General features: G+C 41.3%; 1 protein-coding gene across 1 annotated transcript in view; it reads right to left on the reverse strand.

The window, feature by feature from the left end:
- nbas (NBAS subunit of NRZ tethering complex) overlaps positions 1–13,561 on the reverse strand; it is a 151,888-nt gene that overhangs the window by 127,189 nt on the left and 11,138 nt on the right. The window contains exons 8-15 of the mRNA XM_069158355.1: positions 11,347–11,480; positions 7,885–7,983; positions 6,172–6,310; positions 6,021–6,086; positions 5,772–5,900; positions 5,082–5,145; positions 4,308–4,501; positions 2,348–2,623 (exon numbers count right to left, since the gene is read on the reverse strand). Coding sequence (XP_069014456.1) covers positions 2,348–2,623; positions 4,308–4,501; positions 5,082–5,145; positions 5,772–5,900; positions 6,021–6,086; positions 6,172–6,310; positions 7,885–7,983; positions 11,347–11,480 — 1,101 coding nt within the window. The remainder of the gene's footprint in view (positions 1–2,347; positions 2,624–4,307; positions 4,502–5,081; positions 5,146–5,771; positions 5,901–6,020; positions 6,087–6,171; positions 6,311–7,884; positions 7,984–11,346; positions 11,481–13,561) is intronic.

Consider the following 13,561-nt stretch of genomic DNA (forward strand, 5'->3'; position numbering starts at 1 on the left):
GATGCTAAAGGAGGTTTTTGTTGTATCAATGTCTCACAAAATGATTAAATCCAACAAAAAAATTGACACCTTAGTTTATGCGGGCCCACTCAGTGTGTGTGAAAGTATATGTGTGCAAGCACGCTGGCTGACAGACACTGAGTATCCATCTCGTTCTGTGTGTAGGAGTGCAAAGAAACACATTAGCCAGACTGTAGTTCCTGGAGGGCAATAAGAACCCCACACAGTTAAACCTCACGTAGGAGGACATCAAAAAATGCTTCCTTCTCTCTCTGGATTCAGCTAATAAAACTGCCAGTATGCTACTCATGCAGGCAGGGTTACACCACTATCATCAAACTCTTAAACACATGAAGAAGCTGACTTAAGGAAATAACCCGGAATCACTTGTGGAGGGGAGATCCGGTCATTCTGGTCTGTATGATTGAACAAATGTGTGTGAATGTAGCTGCAGAAATGTCAAACTATACAAATATAACACAAGTAGTAAGGTGGAATTGACACACACACAAAAACCAAATATGCAAACACACATATGTACATATGGACACAAACAATAAAAGACACCCATCCTCCCCTTCACTTACACGCCTACATGTGATGCATGTGAATATAAAAAAACAAAAACAATTCCAACAGAAGAGCAGCAGCAGCTGGGGAAGTGCCGCCGGTACCAAGTGTTACAAAGAGATAATAATGATATATTACTTTGTAACTCTCCACTGTTCGGATTGATGGGGATGACTAATGGCATCTAATGATGATGACAATGATGAAGGCAGTAGATGATGGGTCATAAAAATGACTGATGAACCATGCTCAAACTTGGGGCCATTGAGAGCCGATACCTCACTCACTGTGCTTTGTGATAGAGCGTGTTGTTGTCTTTGCTGCAATTTGTACAAAGTAGCACCAACAGCCATATTTCTAATGCAGCAATTAGCATTTCAGAGAATCATCCGGGACTGAAAAATAGCCTTAAAGCAGACTGAACATCTTGCTTGGTTTTCATTTCTCCTCAACAGCACGCTGGAGCTGAGCCAACAAAACAATAGCACTTCACTGAGCTGGCACAGGATTCATTTAATCGGAAACCAATTTTGCAGATCAGCCTGTTATAATTCAGTCAGTGACCAAACGGCTTCGTATGCCGTCCTTCAGCTGCTGTTAAATTAAGAGGCTAAAAAAAGAAGAGTTTCAAGGTAAATGTGATATCAACTATTGAAGACAATTGACAACTGCTCTTAAAAATGATTGACTGGCATTTCAGTGACTAATGTATTGCTTTTAACATGATAAAAGTCTTACATAAGGGATTGTATAATTAGAATATCTTTGATATATTGAAGAAATAATATCGAATTTCTTTGCCAAAATGTATCTGTAACACGGTGTGAGGCGGAGAAGTGCACATCAGTACTAAAATTGTTGTTTAGATTGTTGAGCGAAAAGAATATTCAAATCCAAACATGCAGTCATTCCAGCATGAACACTGACGACAGCGTTTCGACAGCCTCAACACATAAGCATTTTGTTGTGTGTGCCGCTAAGTAAACAGCAAACGGTAACACAAATGTCACTCTTTATTTTCACCATAGTGGGAATTTTTAGAATGAGGTAGTCCTACTGAGTTTAATACAACTGTAACCGGAAATGTGATGTACTTCTCCAAATGTGTCACATTAATTATGTGAAGGTTATAAAATACAAATACGGTGACTTATTCAGAGACACGGAGCATTTCAGGGAGCAATTGACCAACTGTCTATTCGTGCTATGAAATGTTAATGACGATGCTAACATGCTGATGTTCAGCAAGTACAATTTGTACCATGATGGCCATCTCATTAGTGAGTCATTTAGTTTTGCTAAGTGGAAACCCACTGTGTCGTCACCCATTGGTTTGTGAACTGCCATTTTGAAGCCTTGAGTCGGGCGTTTCGGTTGTCACCATCTTGGTGTTGTAGAGACAGAAGTGACCATATTTGGACGAGCTGTGGAGGAGTGAAGGGTGGACCTGACTGAGAACCCGAGGACACTATGCCCACCCACCTAAAAAGGCAACGTAACTGCAAAATTTCATCGTGTTTTTATAGTTGGGTATTTTAATCTGGACCAAAGAAGAGGAACACAAAAGAAATTCTCTGCAACCCATGTATTGAATTTAGTTCTCACGCTGCAGTCTAAAAAGCAATGTAACCTCATTGAGAAGCAGGAAGTGAACTTTTACAATACAGCTGTAAGCAACATGCACAAGTTGAATGCTTCAGAAGAGCTAGATTAATCATCAGAAGGTGCACATGAACACTAAAGCTGCAGTCATTTACAAGCCGAGTTAACCTCCTACCTTCCTCTGGTAGAGCTCCTCTGGTGTAGTTGACCTCAGGCTGACCAGACGGTAGTTCTTGATTACGGTGCGAGGGCGCTTGCGTGGTGGGGCGAACCGCTCCATCTCTGTCACGTAATACAGGCCCTGCTTGATGTAGCCAAAGTAGCGGGCTTTGGCTGAGGACTCTTCATCTGAGTCAGAGTCTCCGCCATCGTCTCCCTCCTCGTCCTCGCTGGACACGCCACTCAGGTTGCTCTCCAGGCGCCCACGCTTCTGGGCCAGCTTCACCTCACACTGGTAAACGAGATGTAAACACAGACGAGGGTGGAAGCACAGGCATTTAAAAACTAATATATCACAAACATATGGCAAATATCAAGCAGCAGTTGTCTTTTCACATGAAGTACATCTGTCTTGTCATAAGATGAGCCCAACCTGTCGAGACAGATGTTCTGGCCTGGTTCTGTCGGAAGTTTCTTCCTGTTAAAAGGGACTTTTACCTTCCTACAGCTGGAGCTTTTTCTCCCTTAAAGCGGAGTTTTTTGCCCTCCTTGGCAATTGTTGAATTGGTGGGTTTCTCTGTACAATGTTTTAAAGTTCTGTTGTAAGGACTTAACTATGTTAAGCGCCCTGAAATAACCTGTGTTGTGGTTTGGCATGAAATCAATCAAATATAATTGAATAAGGGCTGTGCAACAGAAGACCACCCATTCCCGATTACTTGGATTCCAAATTACATCTTTGCATAGAGTGACCTGAGGCATATGGAGACTTCTTTGCAGCATTTATTGATGGATGAAAAATGAAGCACGGAATGCAGTGCAGCACAGCATACATCTCGCTGTACTCAAGTTGGTAAACACACTTAATTTAACGCCCTGATGCCAGCTCAGCAGGCAGCAAGGTCAAACCACTCAAGAGAAAATCTTAAATCCTAGCTGTCCACTTTACTTTCTTTCACTTGTCTTGCCTTAATCCATAGTTTTGTGACTGCCTCAGTTGGGGGGTAAAATGATTTGACCACTTTTAATCGCTCATAAGAAGCATGTAAAACATCTGGGTGTACTGATCATCATCAGCACGCAACATCACATTATTCCACATCTGTGGAGGCATAATACGAGCTTCATCATCACACAAAGGCCCATATTCAAGGCACTATCAATACTGCCGTAGATAAATCGACACCCACCCATCCCCCCATTCCATGCTGAGGCAGTCTGATGAAACCTTTCCTAAGAGTTGGCAGCAAAAGAAATCTTTCTTTTTCTTGTTCTCTATGCAATCGGATAAAAAACTAAAAAAAAACTAAACAGAAGCACAGGATTGAAATAAAGGAACAGGGTGATGCGAGATCAGGGTCTTTGTGTGCGGATCAAGACACAGGGAAACATGTTTCATCATCACAAGGATTCAACGTTACTTTTATATACATACACACACACACACACACACACACACACACACACACACACACACACACACACTTTCAAAGGATGACACAAACAGACTGAAAATGCCTGCAACAAGAAAATAATATCAGACTTTGGGTTAATTTTTGGTCAGAAAAAGAAAACTAACCTTTGAGGAAAAAATGCATTTTTGACTTGACCGTACAACTCACTCACTTTGCATCAGAAACCTCAAATACTATTTTTATTTTACCTCCTCAATAATAAAAACAAAAGAACGAACACTTAACAGACTTGTGGTCTGTCCAGTTTGTTTCATTTTTCTTGCCCAGACAGCTCATGTTAGGAGAGGCTCCAGGCCTCAGCTGCCCTGAACTGAAAAGGCAGTTTAGAAAATAGATGAAAAGGATGAAAAACAACTGTCCTTTGTTCTATTATGCCTTTTAAAGCTCTGAAGGCCGAGACGAGCACTGAAGGATACTTTCACGTGCCTTCACATGCCATTGTACAAACTCCCTCTGTCTGTTTACCGAACCGCACACGCATGCCACTGTCTTGACATTTACCTCCAGGCTGAGGAAGCCCCCGTCATGTGCGGTGGTGACTCGAGGTGAGAGCTCGAACCATTCGCAGGATTTCCCCAGAAGGTTGCGCAACGTCCTGACGGACGAGACGGTGACAGAGCCAGAGCAGCGGGCCAGAATCAACACGTTGTCGCTCCACCAGCTCACGTCCACCAGTGGGTAGTACTCCTCCTTATCTGGCACAGGTGTGGCGAGACATAAAGGCAGAGTTAAAGACATGTTTGTACACAAGGGGCCATACAAGGACAGAAAGGACGGTTCCCATATTTGTATTAAAACTTTCCATTACATGCTTTGTATACTCAGTACTTCCCCCTTTAGGGATCACAAACTCTTATCCCAATTTCCTTTTCTCGATGTGTTCCCTCCTCTGAGACATATTTACGCATGTGGACATGTGACATCACTTGTCATGCTTGAGATGAAGGGATATATACAGATTATTGCTTACACAAGCTGTCACAGCTGTCATCACTACTGGCCCAAAACTGTCAAAAAAAATGATTTTACAGCTGCACAAACAGGAATACACACAGACACATGGGCAACTACACAAGCAGAGAAACGCACATATCTGCAGGCACGGACACTGTAGGAGAAAAGTAGATGCTGGCCTTGGCATACTATATGGTTGTATGTGTAAATAGCTGTATAATTCGGTGAATAAGACATGTCAAAGATCATTAAATTGTATCCAGTGTGCAGCGCCATGTCAGCAACAAAGTAGACTCTCTTTAGCCCGTCAGGCTAAACTACCTTTTATTTTCTTCCTTCTCTCCAGCGATGTCTTCCACTCTGGGTTGATCTCCTCAAATCCTGGCTGCGGGGTGGACCGAAGGATGGAGGCGCCGAAGAAGAAGAAGAAGAAGAAGAAGAAGAAGAAGAAGAAGAAGAAGAAGAAGAAGAAGAAGGGAGGAAAAAGAAGAAGAAAAGAGGGAGAGGAAGTTAATCTGCTAACCCTGTTTACACTTGCAGCGCTCACACACTCACACGCACGCACGCACACACACATACACACACACACACACACACACACACACACACACACACACACACACACACACACACTCTCTCTGAAGTTCTACCAGCAATGAAGCAGAACACACACCCACACTGCATAAATTGGCAAAACATCGTGGAAATATAAGTTCTCCATAAGCCACATCACGCACTGTGTGATGGGAGAGAGCACGCGTACGCACTCACGCGCACACACACACACACACACACACACACACACACACACACACACACACACACACACACATAAAATCCTTCCCACCACACACACTTACACCTAGGCTAGAAAGAGATTACATTAATACAGTCAGTCAAGCATTTAATGTACAAAATATTACCAGGACACACTGCACAGGTTTACTGTGCTTAACAAAATCATGGATGCATTCACAAGCACACACAAATACAAGCGGTTTAGAAGGGCACCTGTTGGTCCTGGTTCCATGTGGCTCTCTGTTTAAGTGAGGGGACGTCCCACAGAGACAGACGACCGGAGAAGTGGATGACAGCCAGCAGTGTGCCATCGGGGCTCAGACTCATCCGAAACACTCCATCCTGAACAACACAAATTCAGACACACATTAGTTTTTATTAAAAAGAAGTTTTGGCAGCTTCTGCAGAATGAACTTGTTATGTACAGCAAGGAGAAAACAGACAGAAAAAAGGCTGTCCTACCTTTTCATCTCTTTGTCTGGAAAATAATCTAAAACTGGGGATCCTGAAGAAACCTCTCTTCTGATTCTAACACCCACAGACAATATGCATGTTAGATACTGCGTGAATACATTTTTGCTCGAGCATGTGCGCAAATGCATGGACTCCTCACCGTGCTGACGTCGTCCTCGTAGCTGGTGACCTGCTTGTAGTGTGGCGAGCCGGAGAGAGCCCTCCAGGCTGTGATGCCAAAGCAAGAGGCCTTGGACGTACTGTCATTCCCTGATTCACAGCCCCCCACCAGCAGCAGTCTAACAAACACACATATTTGTTGAGTACCACCTTTGTGATTGTGCCTTGAGAAATCGTTTCCCACTGTATAATAAGAATTAAAGTACTCCCTGTGGGTTCAAGCCAGGGTGTAAGTGACAATTCACACTATTGAAGTGCCATTTAGCAAAGCAGACAGTTAAAATCGTATTTATCAGGGGTAAAAGTCTGGTTAGAACCGGTGGTTGAGCAGAGTTAAGACAAAAACACACAACAACGATCAGTGGCTGTCTGTTTGCAGTGAAACAGATCAGATGCAACAATGGTCAGGAGCTCAGGGAGAGGTGTGTATGGAGGAGCGCTGATCAGCTCAACACTGCCCCCTGCTGCGCAAATACTGCATATTTAAACAGGAGCTAAGATCTGAGGGTTAGTTTGTAAACTGATGAAGAGCGAATATGTGTGATAACATAGTTGCTCATGTCTCAAATAAGAAGTTTCTTTCTGTATTCTGTAATCTTATGGTTTTATGAAAACAGTTTCTGCCAGACTACAATCAGTATTCCTGATACAGATCTGCATATTCCACACTAAATCTACAATATACACACTGTAAAATAACATATGCAATATTTGAATCACTATGTTCAGCTTTTGAAACTATATTTCTTATATGCAGTTTATCACCTCCTTTTCTTACATCTATTCTATTCTCTCTCTGATGCTGACCCACTTTTCACACAGGGATCATTAAAGTTTTATCTCATCTATCAGTTGGCAAGCACTTGACAGCAGCTGCCAAAATCCATTAAGCTGCCAAACCAAGCTCCACTGGCCAAACTAAATCTGGTTTGTGCAGCCTGGCGACCGCGGTGAAAACAGTGAGGTCACGGGGTGCGAGCCGGACATAATTAACCAAAACCTTTGAATGCTGACTGGTAGAGAAAGCCAAGGACATTCTGGACTGCCACCGTGAATTCCTGCGGGTATTACATTAAAGTGATTGGTTCATTTATTCCTTAGTAAACCCCTTGGCTCCAGTCCATAGTGTAATATCTTATGCCTGGGCAGGAATTTCCGGAGAAGAACCTCGTATTTGCCGCTCGTTCTGGACTCTGAATCAGTTAAAGTGACTTGTGATGCAGTGAACGTATATTTAGATGTAGCACAGTGATCAATGTAATACATATTTAGGAGTATATTGATGATGCCTCCAGATGTCAAATGATGAAAGCGTTTGAAATCACTCGCCAAATTTGAAAACCAGATACTTAGGCAGTATATAGCATGGCATCGCATCAACGGCAATGGGTTTCAGGATGAAAATTGATTCAAAGGATTCATAAGGATGCCTGAATATAAATGTATGAAAAACACTTGATGAAACGCGCCTCTAATAGAAGTAGGCTGGGATTGCGGAGACCACAAGAGAAAATAATGTGTCTAAGATTGTCAAGTGAAGGCTGCAGGCATTAATTAGGCTGCCATTGATAGATTAAAAGCTCAATGCGGGCAAAAATGTTAATTTTCTTTTAAAAATACTCGTTATTTCAGCTATATTCAACAGGCACTCTCGGCTGGCAGGGGCTTGGAGCGCTGGGAATATGTGACGTACCGGTGGCCAGGGTGGTAAATAGCTGAGGTGATGCCATGAGAGTAGTGGGCAGAGAAATTGAAGGCGTGGCTCTCCTGGAAGTTCTGATTGGTTCCCACGCTGAAACAGAGAGACAGAACTGACAGTCAAAGGACAAGTGGCCTATAATTGAACTCTGGCACATAAACAATCAAAACATGAACACTTGTGTGGAACGTGTTAATGGTGCGACAAAGCTGCTCTGAGGAAGATGACGGAGCAATTTTTCTACCAGCTGCAATTAAAATGAGACATGGTAAAATATATAATCTAATTTAAGTGGGCAATCTAAATTAGATTGGTACTAGAGGAGATGATGTGTAATTTGTGTTGGGATGTGTCACTGAGGAAATGTTTGGTTGCAGTGTAAACTGTATGGAGAGAAGAAGGAAAACAGGGAAATAAAGAAAGAGAGCACAAAGGAAATAGCTGAGGGATATGCAAGCTTCTGACAGTTCAGCTTCCTCCAGACATTTTGGTGTTTATGCCACAGTAAAGCAGCTGCGTAGGTGAACACACACACACAGACAGACACACACACACACACACACACACACACACACACACACACACACACACACACACACACACACACACACACAGAAGTGCTGGCACAGAGCAAAAGAGAGAAAGGTGACTTACTGTCAGGACTCAGCTATCATTTTAAAATTCTAATTTAAAAGTGTTTGAGCAACAATATTGGAACGCAGTCATATGAAGAGGAAGAGTGAGTATAAGCTCCACACTAAAAATTAACCTTTAAAAACACTTTCAGAGAAAATCTGGTGCAAATGTCTCCCTCGTCTTAATTACCTCCTCACACATATACACTGACACTCCGATGGCTTCAAAGGCAGCTAACACCATCCTATCTGCCTGGGATAGAAAAATAAATCAGTATCTTGCTCCCTTCCCAGCAAACTTCACTACGCTCGCAGAATTGAAGGGAAGTCGTGGAGTGCAGGACGTCATCTGATCGAGATTCAACACACAGGCACAATTTCGCCCTGGGTCTTGGAGTTTCACCGCACAGAGGCTCGGTGTGACTGCAGCAATCTCAGACAATAAAATGGGAAATCGTGGCAATAATGCCATAGCGCTAATGCTAAATTAAAAATGGAAAGTGTGGGCAGCCATGAGGAACACACACGCCCAGACTCTAGCAGGGATGCACACACAAAATCAGATGTCATTAATCAAATATTTAAAATGTGGGTTGGAATAAGGCAAGCAAGGTGATTGACATTCAAAGAGAGGTATTACCAGCCTGGCTCCTGGCTTAGCTTTGATTCTAGTCTGGAAACCCTGTTGACATTAAGGTCCCCTCAGCTACTCTGAAGGGTGGACCAATCAGGGACTAGTGGGCGTGGCTAAGAGCAATGACATTGAACAATGGAGGCGAAGGTAAGAGTTTCAGCGTACAACATACAGTATATGGAAAGCAGCTCCAATAGTTTAAAAATGAACTCCAGGTCTGCACCCATTTGGTGCAACAACCGGAAGCAATCCAGAATGGAGCGTGGCCAGATCAATATATTCAGGCAGTGAATTTTCGTCTGATAATACCCGGCTAAGATATCACTGCTCTTAAGTATTAAAGGCATGGAGCGTCAAATTATACCACAAATAGAGTGCATTATTCTATAAAGGCCACAATATATGGGACATGCATTTCAAATACATGAGAATAAAGCAGCCTAGAGTGGGTCTGGGTGTCTATGTGTTTGTTGCGACTGATACCATTATGATACCTGTGATCTGATTTTAGCATGTTCACAACAATTCGCTATTAGCATAACACACACTGTGTGGCTTTGTGAAGTGCAGTGACAGACAGAAGGAGAGAGAGGCAAAAATTACCACTGACAACCTGGATTTAACCCCTAGTTCACCACGTTCTCCACATTATTGGTTAATGTTTATTGGAACAATATATATATATATAAATATAAATATATTTACTTATAAGGCAATGATACATTGGCCTGAAGAAAATCTACGTGTACCTGCTGCTAAAATTTGCCATTTAAAATAACTGAAATACTAAGTGGCAACAGATACAATATACAAATACTGAAAGAAGTTGAAGTGTAGGGTTTTTAGTGTTCAGCCTAAGTGGACGCACTGAATGAAGGAAAACAGACAGTTCAAGTGAAAGCACTGAGTTGAGCTAAAGTATTAGCTGAAGCCAGAAAAGGTTACATATAAGTGTACTTGCTTGAGCTGAAAATACCAGGTAGAAACTGTTTAAATAGGTCAAATAGTTGAATGGGAATCATAGCTGAAGTTGAAGTCGAAGGGTAAATTGTTGAAGTTACACCACTGGAAGTGTCTTTTGAAGTGCAAAAAACCAAAAGCAGTTGAAATCAGTTGAAGTGCAATATAGTTTTAGTTTAAGAGCACTATAACCTGTCAGTCGGCATGTAAGGAGTGTCAGCCGTTGGAGTATTTGAGCTGTCAGTTGCGGTGATGAATCGAGCAAGTGGTGTCAGCTCAAGTGAAAGTCCTGACAGAAATTAGTGCCTGTCAAAGTGTAAACACCGAAAGGAGTTAAAACGTCAGCTGTACAGAGAGATAAACGCAGTCGAAATGTCAGTTGACATGTTCGGGTTGAAAGCTTTTGAATTGTCATTTGAAGAGCAAAACATGGAAAAACTTGAAATGTCGAAATGTCAATTGATGTGTAGAGAGAGAAAACAGTTGAGTTGGTATCTAATGAGCAAAACATGAAAGCAGATGAAGTGTAAAAGATGAGTGCTGCCCAAATGTCAGGTGAGGAGACAAAGATGACGACAGCTGAGATGTAAGTAGACAGGTAGTAGAGGTTAAAGTCGTGAAAAGTGTAAGCGTAATAAGGAATTCAACTGTCCATATAAGAAAGAAAAAAAAGCACGGTTGAATTGTGAGTTGACATGGAAGTGGTGAAAGCAACTGAAGTGTAATTTTAAAAATAAGAAATTAAATCTAATTCCTGATGTTGAAAATTTCACGTGTACGAGACAAAAGCAGCTGAAGTGCAAGTTGCTGTGTACGTACTGAATCCAGTTTAGTTATTTAATGCGCAAAACTTAAAAGCAATTGAAGAGTAAAGTATGTGACCTGTAGGTAGTAAAAGTACTTTACATCCAGGTAAAGTGGAATTTCATTTGATGTGGAAACCTTGAAGATGGATCAAGCTGTGCACAGCTGAAATATCTGTTGAAGTGATAAACCTGAACCTTTGAATATACAGGACATGCACTTAAATCATGAAGATAATAACGCGTGTATGAGCTGCTGCCCTGATACATGTTCCAGAAATGAGACAACAACAAACAACTCTATCTGGTGTTTCAAAATCTGCAGCAGGTCATTTATTCTACCCAAGATATTGTGACTAATAAAAAGGTGCCTTGGAAACCTAGTTATTTCTAGGAGCCTTAGTTGAGTCGCGTTGTCTCTCACCTGACGAGATAGCTCTTGAGCCCGCCGCCATATGTGATAACGAGAAGCTCGGCAGACCACTGAGCACTAGCTGTGCACTCCAAGAAGATCAGGCCTGCCACTGCACAACTGAAGTCCCCCGGAAAACTCACCACCTGGATCCAGAGGGAGATAAGAAAGAAGAATCAGTGGCGGTGTGAAAATATCTGATGTAAACTGTAGAGAAAATCAAGAGACATAAAAAAAATATGCATAATTATCTATCAGTTCGTGCCCCCACCAAGATTTTACAAGGACAAGACAACAAAGGATGCATCATTCAAGCAGCGTTTGTTGAAGAAAATAAACAGAAGTGAGAAAGCCAGTGATGAGACGGAGAAGAAAGGGAACAAACGATAACAGAGGAAGTGGAAGAGAGACAGAAAGCGAGAGAGAAGATGGGGGGGAAATTTAAAAAAAAATGTCATACATGTACACACTTTCTTTCAAATTGACTTCATATTTTTTTTTTTTTTTTTTTTTTTTTTATCATCTTCTCCAGAAATAGAAGCAAGCTTAACAGTGACAAACAGGAGGAACAGTACGACAGGGCAGGTAGGGGTGCGAGAACACTCACTGTAGATGCATAACAAACCAGAGCTGCGCTAAAAGGAAGGAGGATCACAGAGGTTGGATGATGAGCGTGGCTGAGGAGGAGGACGAGCGTCTGCGCTCGCCGTCTCCGACAGGGCGGATGGTGGGGTGGAAGGAGTGACGGGTGGAAATGGAGGAGTGATAATATGTAGCACACAGAGGGCATTTAAGTGGGGGAGGAATAGCAGATGGACTTGAAATAGTAGCTCAAGGAGAGACACCGAGAAACAGACATGCGAGGATGAGAGACATGTGAGAGCAGAGAAACGAAAGGGGGATCCAGGGAAGACTGGAGGAGCGCTAGCAGGCATGTGAAAAATTTAAGACAGGAGGTGGTGAAGATTGGAGAAAAGAAGAATGTGACACTGCGAGCAAAGAAGGGATAAAAAAATATTTTAAAAAAAATAAAAAAGGAAGCATCAGACAATGAATTAGAAAGCAAGCATGGCAGACAAAAAGAGCAATAACTGTCTGACGAGGAGACGTTCGCTTCAAAAAGTGACAGGCGGCTCAAAGTGCCCGGTAAATGTTTGCTGCACTGAAAGAGCTGAGCGTGGCCCAAATTATCTCTGGAGGCAAGATTATGGATGTCTGAATCGTTAGCACTGTCTCACTGAAAGGTTACAAATACAATCAGATCTGCTGCCATTTTGTCTGAATGAGAAACTGCATTTACCAAACGTACAATCTAACTGATGCTTCTGTTCACGAACAAAGCTCCAAAAGCGTTCATTGATAAGCATTGTAATTGTGGAATGCAACTAAGTACATTTACTCAAGTACTACACTTCAGTACAATTTTAATGTAGTTGTACTTAAGTATTTTCTTGTCATGCCAATTTCTACTTCTACTCAACATTTTTTTGGAGGCAAAAATGTTACTTTGTAGTCTACTACATTTATTGTAAACCCTTAGTTACCAGTCATTCTCACTTAGATTTAGATTATTCTATCAACTAATCAATTATGCAGTTTTATTAAAGATTTAGCTATCCAGCAGTATATAAAGTACTCCAGCTGCAACATTAAAGTGATGTACACCCTAATTAATCAATAATATATGTGATTCTGAAGTTGGCCATTCAGCATAATTACTTTTACTTGAGGTCCTTTAAATACATTTTGATGCGGATACTTTTGGACAATCATTTGTATTTTCTATGTACAGCAGTATTTTCACACTGCAGTACTACTACTTTTACTACAGTAAAGGATCTCAATATTTATTCTACCACCGGTTGTAACATATTATCATTGAAACCCCAAAAAGAAGCCTGTAATAATAATTATAATAAAATAATGATGATAATAATAATAATAATAATAATAATAATAATAATAATAATAATAATAATAATAAACATTTTTGTATAGCACCTTTCATACAATAAATCCAGCTTTACATCAAGGAAATTACATTCATAAAAACAGATTTAAAGGAACATCAAAACATGTCAAAATCTAATTTAAAAATGAAATAAAAATTTTAAAAAATGCATAGGACAAGATTAAATCAAACACAAGATGACAAATTACTAAAACAAAATAGAGTTAAAATATAGAATAAAGCAAAGTGCATTTTGAACCTGCAGTAGTGCATGAG

This window comes from Embiotoca jacksoni, unplaced genomic scaffold, assembly GCF_022577435.1.
Source record: "Embiotoca jacksoni isolate LCO1_2020_lvr unplaced genomic scaffold, fEmbJac1.0.p SCAF_23, whole genome shotgun sequence".
Lineage (NCBI taxonomy): Eukaryota > Metazoa > Chordata > Actinopteri > Embiotocidae > Embiotoca > Embiotoca jacksoni.